Raw genomic sequence first — 19204 nt, forward strand, 5'->3', positions numbered from 1 at the left:
GTTTTTTTTTCCATTTTTAAAAAATTAAATTTATTCTTTTTAGTGGACAGAGTATATTTAACATGCACATTTTTGGAGGGAATTACCCCTTCCAATGAGTGTTTTTTGCTTTTGTGTTTGTTCTTATGATGTGTTATTGTTTCTAGTTTCACCAGTGACGAAGATCTGCCTAGGTGCAGAGTTTACATCCATCGCTCCAGGCAAGAAGAGGAAGTTACAGGAGGATGAGGCGTTTACTGTTACTGTAAGTTAGCTTTCCGTCTTTCAAAAGTACATGGGCGGGATGTAGCCCAGTGGTAAAACTTTCACTTGATGCGCAGTCGGTCTGGGATCGATCCCCGTCAGTGGGCCCATTGGGCTATTTCTCGCACCAGCCAGTGCACCACGACTGGTATATCAAAGGCTGTAGTATGTGCTATCCTGTCTGTGGGATGGTGCATATAAAAGATCCCTTGCTGCTAATCGAAAAGAGTAGCCCATGAAGTGGTGACAGCAGGTTTCCTCTCTCAATACCTGTGCGGTCCTTAATCATATGTCCGACGCCATATAACCATGAATAAAATGTGTTGAGTGCATCGTTAAATAAAACATTTCCTTCCTTCTTTCAAAAGTACATTTCTTCATTTATAAGAGAGATGTTTGTACAATTATCTCATCTGCTATTTAGCTTACAAGTGTTTATATTTTAATTTAATAATGCTCTAAAACACTATCCCTCACCTCCTTGCCTCGTGATATCTTTTTTATAGCAGGGCATATATTTTTGCTGTCATGACATATAATTTTTTTACCTCCTCTGTTTAGCCATATTTTATGTCCTATTTTGAGCCCTGGTTTTGCCAGATCATGTTGACAGATTATTTTAAAGCAAAGTGCTAAACCAGACACTAGAAATGTTTATTGCTTATTCAGTTATTGAGAAGCATAGCATGAGTGGCAGGTTTCCTTTCTCATTTTAGCCAGTATTTTTTTTTCTTCTATTCTTGTCCAACACTTCAGACCATGGGTGGTAGTTAGTATGTTAAACACCTTATATCCACTATGTGCTGAGGTTTTGTGAGGCTTTCTGCCAGAAAATATAAAAATAATAAAACCCAAACAAACCATAAGTGCTCCTATTGTATTGTTAGGGGTTTGAAATGTTTTGAACTTTAAAAACCTTTAAACAGCAGTTCTCTGACTACTGTGTAAAACTCATAAACGTATATCTATTAATTTCAAATATGTTAGGGAACATAATTTTACCCTCTGCAATCCTGGTTTTTGAGTATCCTCTCTCTGATATAAAAGATCATTTGAAACACATTGATGTTGTCCTTATTGGCACTCTGTACACTCAGGCAGAAAAACATGCTTGTTAAACGTTAATCACATTCACCTCCACTCAAATATAAATATCTGCACCACCTTGGTACTACTTTTGAATTGCGAGTCAACTCGACGTTGTGTTTTACAGATACGTGGGCGAGAGAACTATGAAATTCACCCCCACTCTCAAATATAAATATCTGCACCACCTTAGTACTATTGAATTGTGAGTCAACTCAACATTGTGTTTTACAGATAGTAGAACTATGAAATTCGCCCCACTCTCAAAAATAAATAACTGCACTACCTTGGTACTACTGTTGAATTGCGAGTCAACTTGACGTTGTGTTTTACAGGTACGTGGGCGAGAGAACTATGAAATTCTATGCAAGATCCGAGACAGCCTTGAACTTGCGTCGATGGTTCCCCAGTCTCAGGTGGAGCTCTACAAACAGCAGCAGGGAGAAGTCAACAGACAGTACGTGTTCTTTGGTTTTTATCTTGTATCAATATGTTTGCTTTAACAGGACTCATTGGGAATATAGAGGAGTGGGTTGTGGCTCTCTGGTAGCGTGCTCGTCAGAGGCGCAGGGCTCGAACTTAATGACAGCACCAACTGTGATTGCCCTCGTCGGAGATATAAATAGCCATGGGTCGGGAGCATCACCGACGGCACAAAATAAAAATTACCGCAGTTGGTAAAACTCATTAACGACGTCAAAATGTCCTTTGATTTTTATGTTGAGTGAATACAGTCCTGGGTGCTTGTAAAAAGATTTTGGCTTGCCTCGTCACAAGCTGGTATTGCAGATTTATTATGTTATGTGTAATGGAAACTGATTTGACTTGCATATAAAGCTTACATTAATGCTGCAGCCTTATTTACCTATATGGTAAATGGAAATTACTAGCAAGAGGTAAGTTTTCAGTTGCCAACCAAATTAACAACACTATTGGTTAACTAGAGTTTGTATTCTAATTGGAAGAAATGACATTTTGCTTTTTGTATCAAATGGAGTACAACATTGTTTAAATGTTTGGGGGGTTGTTTGTTTGGGTTTTTTTACTTTTTAACAAATTCTGCAAATATGTGGAAAAGACAGCTGGGTTTGGAAGACACCTCCTATCAAATTTGGTAAAAAAAAAAAAAATATCCACATTTTTGGGTTATTCTACCACCTATCCAAGCAAAGTGCTACACCCCTATAATTATCCACATTTTTGGGTTATTCTACCACCTATCCAAGCAAAGTGCTACACCCCTATAATTATTCAAAACAAAGCAACATTTGTTTTCATCCAAAAATAACCGGCCGTAATTAAAACTTAAAATTTAAAATGAACCAAATGTGTTTCCCATTTTAAAAAATGCGAAATCCTGGCATCTGAAAATGACCAGTGTTTTGAGATGTATCTTTTGATGTGTGTACTGTGGTAGGTGGTTGCATTTGATAGGAGGAACATTTCCTGATGCAGAACCCATTTTTTTTTTTTTTTTAAATTTTGGTTACTCCATTTGTGTCAAAGCCCGTTTCCAGGACTAGCAATTTTTTTCGTCACAACAAAATTGGTTCCGCATAGCCAGACCGCGTTTATTTTTATAATTTTTTTCTGAAAACATTTCACCCCCTCTGATCAAGCGCAACCACCTGTCACGATGTAGACTGCCGCTGAGGCCAGACGGAGGCTGCGCAGGTTAACGAGACAATAACGAGAACCTATTGGCTACATCGTTACAGGTGGTTGGCCATGATCGTCGGCGACAACCGCGAAAAGAATTTACCCAAGAAGAAGAGACTGCTGCACAAGACATCAGGAAGAGTGATGAAGTCTGGTCGATGAGTCGCATCTGTAGAGAGAGAGAGAGAGAGAGAGAGAGAGAGAGATGGAGATGGAGATTAACCGACCTATTATTTATTTTAATTTATTGTTATTTCATATATCATTAGCATGTGGTGTATTAGCTAGAGTTTTGTCTTCAGAAATTTGATGTGTGGCACTTGGAAAATATTTTTAAATTATTAATTAATTAAAGTAGAATTGGGAATTTTTTTTGCAATTTAAAAATGAGATTCGGCTTTTGTTTAACATTCAGGGATGAACGTTCTCTGGGTTTTTTTTTTTTTTAGATGAATGTAAAGTGTTTAAAGGTGGATCTTTTGAAGTCCAAAATTTTCCCAAAATTAGGATGTGGTTTTGTCTAATGCTTTGCATACATTAAGAATGAGGTGGACCATTTTAGACCGTTCTGCAGTTTAACCATAGGACCATTCTCAGTACTGGACTACCAATGTTAACATTTATGGAATTGTTTTCATAACCCACTTTTTTGTGTGTGTAATTTATTCACGTCAGTACTCATTTTAACAAATCTTCTAAATAAGATGTTACATAATACATATTTCAGTTTGTAAAAAGAAATTACCTTTTGTTTTGCATTAAAAAAAAATTGTTAAAACATTTTGTTTTAAAATTTAGGAAACATGTTAAGTAATACATTTATTACACAATTAAACTGTTTGTAATTTTGTTGGGGTTTTTTTTCTTTTTTTTCTTTTCTTAAATTGACATTAAATTAAATTTTTAACTTTACTACCTGGAAAACAGACACAATCTTATGTTTGGCTACGAGACTAGTGCCAAATATCAAGTTGGATGATGAATCCTTGCTGATGCATGTTAATGTTTTAGAATTTATATATTCATTGTATTCTGCATAGCAGTCATTTTCAACAAATGTACATTATATTTATTATCAACCAAATATTAGCATATTTAGTAGAAGTCGGAAGCACTAAAAGTGTATTAGTGCTACATACTTTATATATAGTTTATATATTATACTCATGTGTTTAAATAGTATACTGAAAGTACCACTTTAAATGTGTGGGTACTAATTAGAAAAGATTTTAGATGAAAATGGCGTTTATAAGTATAGTGAAAATGCAACACCTGGGCCCATATTTTTGAAGCAATCTTAGCCTACGAAATCGTAAAACCATTGTAACGTATGATGTCACTATGATGTGTGCTGTAGTGACGTCACAATCTACGATGCTTTTACGATTTCGTAGCGCTAAGATGGCTTAGAAAAAATGGACACTGGTTCCATTGCATGTCAAGTTTATGTCACACACGTGAATTAATATTCACTTACAACAAACTGAAGTGAATTTAATCTCATTCATTAGCCAATAATCATGTTTTAAACAATGTGCTCTAGCAAAATTAGCAGTAGATGTTTCTGTTTTCTAATCTATGGGTGTTAGACAATCGTCAAAGTTGTTGAGTTTTATTGTTTTATGGCTGTTCCAGATTTGATTGTGTTTTTTATTTTTAATGAGACTATTCCTGCCTTGAACTCAATGCCAAGTTTTCACATTTTGTCTTTCTCGCAAACTATAAATCCTAAGTTACTGAAACTTGGCTTATAGATGCATCTAAAAATGGTGGGGGATGAATGGTGGTTAACATGTATTGAGATGACCATCTGTGGATGCAAGCTTAATTGACATCAAATAAGTGCGACAAGACGTTTAATTTTTGCAGATTTCTTTTTTATATACCCACCACCCACAAAATTTATTTAAAATTAAAGTACAGTATGTGCTTAGGAGGGGTGGGGGAGGAGGGGTATGTGTTAGATTCACTAGATAGAAAATAATATGCCTCCCACTACACCCTACCCTCCCCCTGTAATCAATTGTGGAACAGCCCTTAGAGATATATGTTTTGTTGCATGCTGTGTCGACCACAATACAGTCTCGGTGCTTTACAGGCACACGTCTGTGAACATTCTGTCCATCCGTCCAGTTTTGAAGGCACTGCCAGAATCAACAGTAAAGTTAGTTTTACTATCATTCACTTTTTGTACTGATGCGGTCCATAAAAAAAATTGCTCACAATATATTTGCATTGTAGTGTTTTCTACCAACGCTAGTAAACACTACAAATTACAATTTAAATGTATTGGAGTTCGTTGGGTTTTTTACTGACCACGCCATATATCATATAGATATATCAACGGGGTCCTGTGTATGATAGCATTTGGAACATTAGCAAGGTTTAACCATAATTGAGATGGGGTATTTTTTTAAGGCCATTGAATGCAGCATTGGTAAATTAATTTATCAGAACAGACATAATTACAAAAAATATTTGTACATCAAATTGGGAATTTTCAAAGCCATTTGCTTTTGGGAAGGGTCCTATGTTGCGTACTGCAGAATGCCTGGATAAATCCCTTTAATAGTAGTGATGTTTGTTACTGGGCCATTTTATATAAGGACCTTTTTATCCCTTTAGGAACACACTATTTCTGTTGCAGATTTTAAAGTAAGATAGGGGCTAGGAATTACTCAATTACACTGGTAGTTTGAGTCACTGTTTTAGTTTTAAAATGATTTACAATAAACATAGTGTTCCAGACGTGACAAACAACGAGATCTTTATTTAAAATGGTTCTACTTTGTTGTATGTATCACTGACATTAGCTGAAGTGTTAGTTCTTGGAAGTTGTTTTAGATCGAGTTGTATAGCCCAAGTTTTGTTTTGTTTCCCATTAATTTCGAAGGAACTTAACTGCATATGAATTGATGGAAATCAAATTTACTATAATATCTACCATGAAGAACGGCCAATGAAATTCTATTTGTAGAATTCCTTTTCAGTATCGTTGCTAATATGTAGATTTTTTCAACTTTGAAATCCACAAATGACTGCTCTTGGTTTATTTTGCCCAGACTTTTTACCGGTACATACATACATAATTTTTGTCCTTTTCCTGGTGTTTTTTAACAATTAGAATAATTTATCTGTTAAATTAATAATTACTGTTAAAATGTTTCACCGTAGTTTAATTCATTATGTATTCGCTAATTTTTGCGTGGTAATATGGTTTATAAGTCATTTTGAATGAAAACAAACCACATTTTACTGCATATATGCTAAAACCAATGTTTATTATAACAGATTTTTTTTGAAGGGATAAAACTGCATGCAAAGGGATATAACTCTGGTGTAAAAGCTAGCCAGGTAAATGGTATGCTAAATGTATGAGACCATTTACAGCCGATATTGTCTTCAAAGGGTTGAGTATGATAGACTGGCTTTTATTATTAATGCTGTATAATTATCTTTATTTAAGTATGGTATTTAGTTTTCAGCTTTTTAAATCACAGTTAAGTTTATATTTTCAAATGTGTCTTTAATGCACATTTGTATATCAAAATGTTCTTTCTATAGGTTCAGCTTGATTTTAGTGCTCTGTGTAAAAAAACAACCTACAATAATATATAAGGGCTCTACTTTAACAATTGTCCTCTTGCCTATGGTAAGTGTTTTTGGGGGATGTAAACACTAAGTAAGTTGTTCTACAAACCTGTCTGACTAGACTAAAACAAATAAGATTTAAAACCACAAAATAATCATGTATTCATGATTTCAAAGACCTGACAATGTATTCATGATTTCAAAGACCTGACAATTTTTAATAAAATTTAACATTTTGTAAGAGACCAAAAAAAAAAAAAGTTGTTCAACTTCAAAAGAAACATTTGGGTAGGACAAATTTCAAATAGGACAGGTAAAACTGGAGAACTATTTGTCCTGTAGGACATGTTTAATGAACATTGAAAGTTAATTTCAAGTCATGGATATATGATAAAGTGTTTAACATGCTGATTGGACCAAGTTGTGAAGCAAACAATGACCTTTGTCAGCTTGAGTTTTTCAAGATGGGAGATAGAAAGGTTTTATTGTTTACATTTTTATTTGAATCTCTTGATGGTTGAAGTTTTTATAGAACTCGTTAAGTTCACAAGATACCAATTAAAAGAAATGATAAAGCAATGCTTTGTCTTTTGGATTATAACTTCATGAATGTATACTGGTTTATTATTGGCCAAATAAGAGTTCTTAATCAGGGTTTCTGCCAGAGGGTAAAACGGGTATGGCGTCATACCCTCATTTTTTGGCAGATTTTTTTTTTTTTTCAAGTTAACTTTTTGACAAAATAATTACCACTTGTCATCATTGTATGAAACGTAACCCATTTTCTTTTTGGGGGAGACCCCCCATATCCCCTGTTGACTGTGGTTGCATTCAGCTTCCATGGCGCCATACCCCAAAATTAATTTCTAGCAGAAACACTATTAATCTCTGTATATCGAACAGGCAATTAGCATTCCATTCCCCTTCCCCCATTGCCCAAATAACTTAATGAGTTTTATAAAAACATTTTTAATTGTTCAGACTTTGTTGTAAAAGTTATAACACTGTTTCAGTTTGTCAGAGAGTTATTTGAAGAGTTTTTGTTGTAAAAATTATATTTATTGCATTCTACATCTTGTTGCATACATGTATATGTAAAATATTGAGGGTTCGTAACCAGAACTGGTTATGTTCAACGTCATGGTTTCCAGAAAAAAAACCCAAGTTTAACGTTTAGAAAATCGGAAAAATGGGGAGAGGGGTTGGCAATTTTATTTATTCAAATTATATAACTTTACACAATTATTATTACCTGCAGTGAACAGTCTGTCCTGAGTTTGATGTCATTGTTAAGATTTTGATGACTAACAAAGACGTTTTAATGACTAAACTTGCATATACATTGTTTGCATACCATATCAGTAGTTGCATATTACTATTATTATTACCTGCAGTGAACAGTCTGTCCTGAGTTTGATGTCATTGTTAAGATTTTGATGACTAACAAAGACGTTTTAATGACTAAACTTGCATATACATTGTTTGCATACCATATCAGTAGTTGCATATTACTATTATTAGGCAGAATTGATATGATGATACAGCTTCTTCTTTTTTCTTCTTTTCTTTTTTTCTTTCTTTCTTTCTTTTTTTCTTTTTTTAAAGTATGGATTGCACAGAAAAGGTGTGTATATTTGTTACCAAAATAAGGGGCATATTTAAATTGAAATCAGAATGTGCATCCTAGTTCATGTAGTTTAATGTGGTTTTACGTCATAGCAAGAAAAGCCTGGCAAAAATCAATGTCATACTGCAAAAAATTAAAAAAAGAAAGAAAAAAAGTTGATGCATGAGGGTCAGAATCGACACATGCGCTGACCAGAGACCAGAAATTTATTTTATTTGGCCTTAAATGTGTTTCTGGTCATCCTAGTGTTTGTACTAGGTCAAACTTGATTATATATCCTAATATGTATTTTTTCTTTTTTTACGTACATACTATATTATTGGAAGACAAAGGCCAGTTTGGGCTACTTACAGACATTAGGGACAACCAGAAACACATTGAATATGGGCTACGGACACTGACAGTCTAAACAAGACACTGTATTTAGTATGTCATTGTAGTCGTTAAAATATTTTATTAGTCTGAAACATCTTACAATGGCTGCAAATTGAGGACTCGTTTTAATAAAATGGAGGGGGTTGGGGAGGGGTGAAATGGACGACGAACCTCTCCTTTGCAAAGAGTGGACGTAACCAGCTCTGGTTGTTGGCTCGTGTTATGTTTGTTTATTTATTATTTGTTTGATGTAAGAAGGTATTACATTGTTATAGATATTTATAAAGATTCGTGGTAGACAGATGAAAACTGAGCTTGTGCTTTTAAAGTATTAAAATCTAGACTGAAGACTTTTAATAACATCTGAAGGCTTAATTTCATGTTAAAAGTCTTGGCAACTTTACTAAGGTTTTGAGTTCGTTAACCCCTTAACTGTAAATTTGCTGACTCCTTTCGCTGCTTAATGATTTTTCTATGTTACTAGTCCAACTTCGGAAAATATCTTTTCATTTTGCAAATGACAGGCAGTACAAAGCAAGTCTGCACAGCTAGGGGTTTTGCCAGAGGGAACGAAGGGTAAAATTTGATACCCCAAGAAATCTTGAAAATTAATGGATTTGTTTTTTTTTTGTTTTTTAGTACTGCTGTTTAAAATTTGTGAAAGTACATGAAATTCATTGTGCAATATCGAACGATTTCTAACCCATAACCACCTAATAAGCGTACTTATGATCATCTGTTTTATTGCTATTACGTACCCTCAAGTTATTTTCTGGCAGAAAGCCTGGGTTGTCAGCAGTCGTATGACATATATCCACACAGCAGTGAAGAGTTAATGATCTGCAAGCCGAGTTTCAGTGGGATTTTTTATATAGTTTATAGAATATTTTAGCTCTCATTTTAAGGAATCTTTTGTCCAGTACCAAACAAGAAAAGGAACATAGGACCAACATTTCCCCATAGATATCTTTTATTTTTGGAATGATTAGATCTGTGGATCCTAAGCCCATGCTTAATAAATGCCCTGCACTAGTTACTGGTAATAACAAGGAGTTATCCAGAACCCTGTTTTACGAAGCGATCTTGGCCCTAAGATCACCATAAGTGCATAAGGGAGTAGTGCACTTAGGTGATCTTAGCGATAAAATCGCTTTGTGAAATGGGGTCTAGGATTTTTTTTAATAATGAAAAAGCTCAACGTTAAAAGTATGACAGTTTCATTCCATTTCAATGATATTTCTATGATATTTGTCACTGGGTGACTAAATCTGAGCTTGCTTTTTGAGTTTTAAGTATGGGCTAAGGTAATCGTTTTGAGTTTGTTTTAGTATGAATATATAATCACTGTTTTAGTATGAATATATAATCACTGCCAATGTGTGTACATGTATGTAGTCTTTACAAACTTAAAACAAAGTTTAATATATTTTTATTACATCTTCTTTTCTTTCTTTTAAATTTGTATCTCAAAAAGGTTGCACGTTTAAGTATTGATATCTATTTACTATACTTAAACCTATATATGTAACCCTAGTGTTCATGTGTCTTTCTTTTTTTTATACTAAATATATATTTACCAGTACAGTGTACTAACTTGTAGAACATACATATTTTTCTCTTGTAATAAAATCAGTATTTATCTTGATTGTACTTTGTTTTTGGTATTATGCAAGAAAGAACTTGACACCTTTTAACCACAGTTATATGGTTAAAGACCACAGCAATAATTAGAAATGAAACCCACTCCTGTCACATCAAGGGGTACTGTTTTTTACTGGCAGGAAGGGGTCTTTTTATATGTGTCATCCCACAGGCAGGATAGTATATACCACAGCTTTTGTAACGCCAGTTGTGGGTCCATTAGGCTATTTCTCTTTTCAGTTAGTGCTCCACAGTTGGTGTAACAAAACCGATGAAGTTCTCCTGAGTTTGGTGTTGAGTGGTGTAGGTGCAGGGTTTTAGATCACACCAATGTCAAGATGATAAATATTGTGCCCGCAAATAATCTATTATAAATTGTAAACTTATGGCGAATGTGTGCTGTATTGTGATTGGTTAATTGCATTCTTTTTCCGGTATCAAATGAAAATAATACCCAGAAAGCTAATGACATCATTAGCAATTGGAACAGGCCAAGTTGACCTTTCAAGGGTCTACAGTTAGATTGTAGCCAGGTATTTTTTTCAAGAAATACCAAATACAGAGTTAGTTCCGTAGAAAAACAGTTCAGTTTAAAATGGACATAACACTATTCATACACAAGTGTAATAATTTCTTTATTGTCCATAATATTATTTTTATGAATAACAAGCTAGAACCATGTTAAATTGTTTAAAATGTAAAGTAGAAGTAGATGACGAAACAACGTCATTTTCCGAAATAACGTCAGTTTGGTAAGCCTTTATACAGAGCTAAAACTGGGGATGCCGCATAAAGTTATGACTTCATTTTCCCAAATTATGTCTTTCATTGTGCACGTGAAATCATCATGACACACATGTCATACTGGTTATATTTCCCTGAATATCTATGTGGATAATAAATATATGTATTGCCAAATTCTCCATTTCAATGACTATTGATTATTCGTTGTTTTCTTACAGACCTAGCGCCCCCAAGATGATCAAGCTGCCTAGCAGCGACCGAGGGCCAGTCTCACTGGGCCCGCCTGCCGAGAGTCTGCCGTTCAGCCCCGACACGAGTCACGTGACCAGCTCACAGGCCAGCCAGGGGACGAGTAACGATATAATACTCGGAGACTCTCAGGCTGTCGTCAAGGAAGAAACCGTCAACGGAGGGGGCCAGTTACACGACAACACAATTGCAAGGTTTGTGAGACTTGTGGGTTTTTGGGGTTTTTTTAAACCAGAAGTGTGAAATATCGCACATCTAAAAATTTCGAGAGGGGTAAAATAGCACTCTGGGCAGAACGTAGCCTAGTGGTTAAGCATTTGCTTGACGTACGGTCAGTCTGGGATTGATCCCCATCGGTGGGCCCATTAGGCTATTTCTCATTCTAGCCAGTGTATCACGGCCGGTATATCAAAGGTCGTGATATGTGCTGTCCTGTCCATTTATAAGATCCCTTGCTACTAATGGAAAACTGTAGCGGGTTTCCTCTGTAAGACTATAAGTCAAAATTACCAAATGTTTTAAATCCAATAGCCGATAATTAATAAATCAATGTGCTCTAGTAGTATCATCAAACAAAACAAACTTTAACATTCCACAGGCAGGATAGTATATACCATGGCTTTTGTTACACCAGTTGTGGTCCATTAGGCTATTTGTCATTCCAGCCTGTGCACCACAAATGGTATATAGTGGTGTGTGCAATCCTGTCTGTGGGATGGTGCATATAACAGATCCTTTGCTACTAATGGGAAAATGTAGCAGGTTTCCTCTCTAAGACTATATACAAATTTACCAATTGTTTGACATCTAATAGTCAATGATTATTAAATGAATGTACTCTAGTGGTGTCGTTCAACAAAAAAAATAATTAAATTCCACAGTTTAAGGGAAGGGGGTGAGACATCCGGCATTTATCCAGGCATTCCATGGTACTGAATGTAGACCCTTCCAATGTGCCAGTTTTTCCATGGTACCGAATGTAGACCCCTTTCAATGTGCCAGTTTTTCCATGGTACCGAATGTAGACCCCGTCCAATGTGCCAGTTTTTCCATGGTACCGAATGTAGGCCCTTCCAATGTACCATTTTTTCCATGGTACCGAATGTAGACCCCTTCTAATGTGCCAGTTTTTCCATGGTACCGAATGTAGGCCCTTCCATTGTGCCAGTTTTTCCATGGTACCGAATGTAGGCCCTTCCAATGTGCCAGTTTTTCCATGGTACCGAATGTAGGCCCTTCCAATGTGCCAGTTTTTTCATGGTACCGAATGTAGGCCCTTCCAATGTGCCAGTTTTTCCATGGTACCGAATGTAGGCCCTTCCAATGTGCCAGTTTTTCCATGGTACCGAATGTAGACCCCTTCCAATGTGCCAGTTTTTCCATGGTACCGAATGTAGGCCCTTCCAATGTGCCAGTTTTTCTAAGAGAGTTTTATGTCCTTTGTGTAGTAGTCGGTAAATGATAATTTAAAAATATGCTGTTTAATAATTAGCTTTGTTTTATTCTTCAGTTTCTTGACGAACCTTGGACTGTCGGCTTACATAGACAACTTCCATCAAGCAAACCTGTACGGGATGTTTCAGCTGGACGATTACACACTAGACGTAAGTACAAAACACAAGTATTTAATTATTATTGAATATTGACACCAGGGCTCATTGAGTGTTTGGGGTTATTTTTAATTTGGGAGGTGTGCTGTTGGTCTAGCGGCCTGAGGGTGGAAAATGTGACCCCAAAAGGGCATGGACCTGTTAGAAGGGTTTTGGGGGCATGATACTAATCTTAAATTATCATCATAAAATGGGGGAGGGTAGAATGGTGCATATGAAGCAAAAATTAAAGTGTCATAATGTCCTGTCTTGGCCATACTGTGTTGATAATCACAAACACGTTACAAAAATACTGAAATAGTAATTCGTTTTTAAAAGCAAAGCAAGGGAAAATTTGAATATTTAATATTTTATGGACAAAAATGAATTTGTTTATTTTTTTAGGATTTATTTTGACCTTTTTTTTAAATGGTTTTGTTGTGTGACCGAAATTTTTATGCTTTTGACAACTTAATTTTATTTTTTTTACATATTATGTTTGAAGATATTCTTGTTGTCATCATATACTATTAACATTTACAGAGGTGTTGTTAAACAAATAAATATTTTATATACTTTAAAGAAATTTGTAGCGGGTTTCCTCTGAATTACTAAATGTTTAATTAAGCCGATGATTAATTAATCAGTGTGCAGTAGTGTCATTAAACAAAATAAATTTCTTGAAGGAAATTTTCTCAGAATGAATGTTTAACGACACCACAGCACAAAAATACATATCGGCTGTTGGGTATAAATTTTCTCAGAATGAATGTTAACGACACCCCAGCACAAAAATACATATCGGCTGTTGGGTGTAAATTTTCTCAGAATGAATGTTTAACGACACCCCAGCACAAAAATACATATCGGCTGTTGGGTGTAAATTTTCTCTGAATGTTTAACGACACCCCAGCACAAAAATACATATCGGCTGTTGGGTGTAAATTTTCTCAAGAGACAATATTTTATTTTGTTGGTTTTTCTCACTTTCAGGACCTGGCTACGATGAAAATTGGAACAAGTCACCGCAACAAGATCTGGAAGGCATTGACCGAATACCGCAATTCACAGACGTACATGACGGAGACATCGTCGCAGGGCCTGGGACGCATCGACAGCAATGCATCCACTGTGAGCATGTCGTCGCAGAATAGCATCTCACAGAACAGCATCTCGCAAAACAGCTCATACTGTCCCGGTTACTATGAGGTGACGCGGTACACCTTTAAACACACCATCTCCCTGACGCGGTCGCAGCACAACGTGTGTGTCGACAAACCGATAAAGACCGAGAGGGTGTAAAATGGGGGCGACTTCCATTCCAGACTGTCGTTGTAGCCATGTTTTAAGAAAAAAGGTGCAAATAATTTTTTTTTTTAAAACAATAACAAGTGCATTTAAAAACTTGTTTCGTGTGAGCAAGTTTGTCATTTTCATTTCACTGTTGAATGTAAAAAGTGAGTTATTTTAGTATTGTGTGATCCATTTTTTAGAAGGAATTGTCTTATTGTGTTTGTTATAATATGTGAAATGCAAGAATAATGGGTTTTTGTTTTTAAATGTGAAAATGGAGAGCAGTAGTAGTTTAATTCAATATCATGAAAGAAGTCATTTTTGTAAGTAAATGTGAAAATAGTTGTAGCACTTTCCATAAAATGTTAGCAGGTGTGAATATTTATCAATATTTTTTGTGTGTGTGTTAAGAGCCAGGTATTGGCTGAATTAATCAGGAGTCGAAATTACCAGATTTCCAAATTGATGACACAACCAGGAAGTGTAGGTCTTGCTTTTAAGCATTTCAGTCTAGCCACGAGGCTTAAAACTAGATTTTAGCTGCAGTGTAGATATGGCATTTTATATTCTAAGTTTGAATTGAGAGTCCAAAATAAAGAGTAGCAAATAGCTTGCTGGTTAGAGCATCTGCCTGAGATACTGTTAGTTGCAGGATCGAATCCCTTCCGGTGGACTAGGGTTGATTTTTCATTCCAGTCAGTTCTCCAGCACCAACCCCTGCAATTAAGAAAATGTCCACGGCAAAAAAACATGCCATTAATAAAATCCTGAATATAGTCCAAGACAGAAAAGTGCCGCAGAGAATTAAAAACTACACAGCATTGCCGATTGCCGTGGGCAACTGCAGGGGTTGCAACACTGGTATGTGTTTTGGAAAGTGCATTATACAAATCGATTGCCACAAATTCAAACGAGTAGTCGCAAGTCGTGTCATGAAAACAAAAACTTCAGATCCTTGTACAAACACTTTAAGTCTCAGACTGGTGGATTTGTGTTAATTTCGACCCCTGTTATTTAGTTTTAAACAGATCAAGAACTGCTGATATTTTGTGTGTTGACTGCAACAGTACAGCAAATGATGTTCCCATGGTTTCATACATTCCACTTCCAGTTTGAATGATGGCAACTAAGTTTATGATGGTTGTTTGGGTACAGATTCAACCTTATAGGAATGCACTGTGGCTTTCGTAAGGGAGATGTGGGGCCACGTTTGGTCATAATCTGACATTTAAATTTACTGTAATAAATAAAGATTATTATACAAGCTTGTGTCTAGTACTATTTTTACAAAACGAGTGTCACGATTTTTGTATTGTCCTGACATTAGTTTCGTAAAATTACGAGTCATAATTTCTTTATTATCCACATTATTTAAAAAAAATGTTTTATGAATAGCAAGGGCCATCTCAAAATGTTTCACCCACAACTAGGAGATGATGAAATTACATCATATTTATTTCTTTGTTATCCATATTATTATTTTATTATTTTTTATGAATAACAAGGGCTATCTCAAAATGTTTCACCCTCAACTAGAGGGAGACGATGAAATGACGTCATATTTATTTCGTTATTATCCATATTTTTTTTTTTATCACTAACAAGACCCAACTCAAAATGTTTCACCCTCAACTAGAGGGAGACGATGAAATGACGTCATATTTATTTCTTTATTATCCATATTATTATTTTTTATCACTAACAAGACCCAACTCAAAATGTTTCACCCTCAACTAGAGGGAGACGATGAAATGACGTCATATTTATTTCTTTATTATCCATATTATTATTTTTTATCACTAACAAGACCCAACTCAAAATGTTTCACCCTCAACTAGAGGGAGACGATGAAATGACGTCATATTTATTTCTTTATTATCCATATTATTATTTTTTATCACTAACAAGACCCAACTCAAAATGTTTCACCCACAACTAGAGGGAGACGATGAAATGATGTCATATTTTACATGCGCAATCTGAGCTAGGACTGAGGAAGCAACATCATGTTACGATGTCACTTCCCAAAATTACATTATTGCACTTGTTATTACACATGTGCTTCATATTGTTTTTATTAACATCAAAAAGGCTATAGGTTTAACATTCCTTATTCTACTCTTATGCGAGTTTTTTATTTTTATATGTGTAGTACAGAAGTCATTGTATAATTCACTCAAACATTTTAGGATCATTTTTCATATTAGTATTGGACAAACATAATTTTATTTGTTTCATTCAGCCGATAATGTTGTATTTGTACCTCTGAAACTATTATTCACTGGTGTTGCCTGATTTTATTTTATTTTGATTTTTTACTAATTTGGCACTGAATACAAATGTACTTCATTGTTGAATTACAATTTTATTTTGTTTTTAAAATGGACCAAACATATGGCATATACAAGTATTATATTTGTTCCATCTCCGTCCATTAAGTTGCTGCTCATTTTGAAGTAAGATGTTTTGTTGTATTCATTTTCATATAGTGTTTGCTGTAGCTCCATCAACTCATAAAAATGCCCCAAGTCACATTTTTAGCTATAAATCCTTTTCTTTTTCTAACATATAGGGTTTAAGCTGTACCCCTAAAACATATTAAAAATTTGACAAATTTGATCACAAAAACCAGTTGCCAAATTCAAGTTTTCCAAACAGCCAAAATTAGTTGTCTGACAATTTTAATTTTAATTTACTTTTGAAAGTTCGGCAAGTGATAGCTTAAAATGTGTCTAAAACAAAAAGCAAAAAAAAAAAAAGAAAAAAGTTAAGACATGAAAGATCCTGCTAAAATGATCTTTTAGCACCCAATCAAATTATTTTTAAGAACTGAGTATAATAATAAATATAGTTTCAGCTCATTATAATTATTATATTTTTGTTCAACGTTACATATATTGAAGAATTTTAGGCCATCCCATTGGCTGTTGGGATGTTCGGACCAGACCACTTGCGTGGGTGGGTGGGGAGGTGAACTTTTTGAGGACAGGTAATGTATCTATAAAAGAGAAAACACTCCCCAAGTTTTCTCCATTCCTTGGTATTTGAACTTGGTATTTAATAGGTGTATGTTCTGCCAACAGTGGGTAATTAAGAGAATAACTGAATTGATACGATGGGTTGTGAATTATCTGTGTGTTAACACTTTATTGTATTAAAAACAATAACAAGGAAAGAATATGGACGTATATAATACCTATTGATCCTTTACTTGCATATTGGTTAAATGGGATGAACAATGTTTGTTTTTTGTTGTTTTTTATAAGAAGTCTTGTTGGTTGTTAAAAAGGTTTTTTTTAACATATGTTTTGTAAGAAGTCACATCATTAAGCCAGATAAATTTCTTTCAGTATCATTTCTTCCGTTTCATTCTTGAAGTCATGTCATTAACCATGCACATTTTAATCAATTATGCAAGTGGCAAATATTGTGAAACGTCTGTACATATGTTTGTTGTAGTTTCTATAATAATCATAGTATTTTAAATTCTTGGACATGCACTCGATTGACTTGACTTGAATATTTGACATTTAAATAAAACTACATCCTGAGTATTGCTATTGTGTATATATATATATATACATACATACACACACACACACATTATTGTCGTAAAGTCAAAATCTCATAACTCAGTTTGCATAGAAACAAGTGAAAGTATAATTTTGATAGTCTCCCCTTTTTAACTCACAGCATATTGTTACATGTGTATCCGTGAGAACACACAAACACACACACAAAGCAAACAGCCTTGCATAAAAAGATCTATCAAGCTACTTTTACATTTTGCATTTCCTGAAAACTAAACATTTTGCTGTATCAGGTTTTGACCTTCCTTTACACACAGCTTTACACACAGGCTTACACACACGGCTTTACACACAGGCTTACACACACGGCTTTACACACAGGCTTACACACACAGCTTTACACACAGGCTTAAACACACAGGCTTAAACACACAGGCTTACACACACAGCTTTACACACAGACTTACACACACAGCTTTACACACAGACTTACACACACAGCTTTACACACAGGCTTACACACACGGCTTTACACACAGGCTTACACACACAGGCTTACACACACAGGCTTACACACACAGGCTTAAACACACAGGCTTACACACACAGCTTTACACACAGACTTACACACACAGCTTTACACACAGGCTTACACACACAGCTTTACACACACAGCTTTACACACATTCCTTTCCTTTATCCAGACTGTCTTGAACCTTTCTCACGTTATGAAAATTAGCAAGATTTATGATATCTAAAAGATATCTAAAGTTGTTTGTGTGTGTGTGTGTGAAATGTTTAATTTATCTTGGTAGTTAGATAAACCTGTTGTTAAACACTGCCTATATATATATATATATATATATATATATGTGTGTGTGTGTGTGTATGTATGTATGACGGGTGATTTTTTGTATCTTGTAATGACATTGCATGTTAATACATCAGTTCTTGCTGCTAATTTGTACCGCTTTTGGTGGTGTAGCGATTAAGATACCTTCTTTAAGGTTGGTAGGTGCTGGGTTCAAGTCCCAGTACTGGCTTTAACTCTGAGTTCAGGGTGTATCCACTCATTTCGGAGGTGAAAGACGACTACAGAAACATCTCTCTTACTGATTATTAACAATTAACCATTAGCCTTTTGTTTTCCACACAAGTGTTGGGATTTAGCTCAGTCGGTGGAGCACTCGCCTAAGGAGCTTGGGTGAAAGGGTGAAATCCCCTTGGACCTATTCTCTGATTGGGTTTCTTCCCATCGCAACCAGTGCCTCACGACTGGTGTATCAAAGAACATGGTATGAGGTGTTCTACCTGTAGGAAGATAAAAAAAAAAGATCCCTTGCTGCTCATGGAAAGAAGTAATGAGTTTCCTCTGTTACAATGATCAAATGTTATATATGCAGTAGCCAATGGTTAATATATCAGTGTTATGTGCGTTGTAACTTTAAATAGATACAAGCCTTAGAATTATAATAAAACAAAGTTCGTTTGATTCACTTGTTAAGTGGTAGTTGGTTCGTTCTTTCTAAGTCAGAGGTCACAGTTAACATACGTTGAGAGGCCCAATAGCCTCAACA

The 19204-nt window shown here is 35.1% G+C and overlaps 1 protein-coding gene across 2 annotated transcripts in view; it reads left to right on the forward strand.

Moving 5' to 3' along the window:
- Window positions 1–18057, forward strand: part of LOC121389876 (tumor protein 63-like) — a 43447-nt gene extending 25390 nt beyond the window's left edge. For both annotated transcript variants that reach the window (XM_041521535.1, XM_041521536.1), the window contains 5 exons: window positions 147–244; window positions 1665–1786; window positions 11185–11409; window positions 12726–12819; window positions 13798–18057. In XM_041521535.1, coding sequence (XP_041377469.1) covers window positions 147–244; window positions 1665–1786; window positions 11185–11409; window positions 12726–12819; window positions 13798–14106 — 848 coding nt within the window. In that variant the 3' untranslated portion in view covers window positions 14107–18057. The remainder of the gene's footprint in view (window positions 1–146; window positions 245–1664; window positions 1787–11184; window positions 11410–12725; window positions 12820–13797) is intronic.
- Window positions 18058–19204: the final 1147 nt, after the last annotated feature.

This window comes from Gigantopelta aegis, chromosome 15 (assembly GCF_016097555.1).
Source record: "Gigantopelta aegis isolate Gae_Host chromosome 15, Gae_host_genome, whole genome shotgun sequence".
NCBI classification, from domain to species: domain Eukaryota; kingdom Metazoa; phylum Mollusca; class Gastropoda; order Neomphalida; family Peltospiridae; genus Gigantopelta; species Gigantopelta aegis.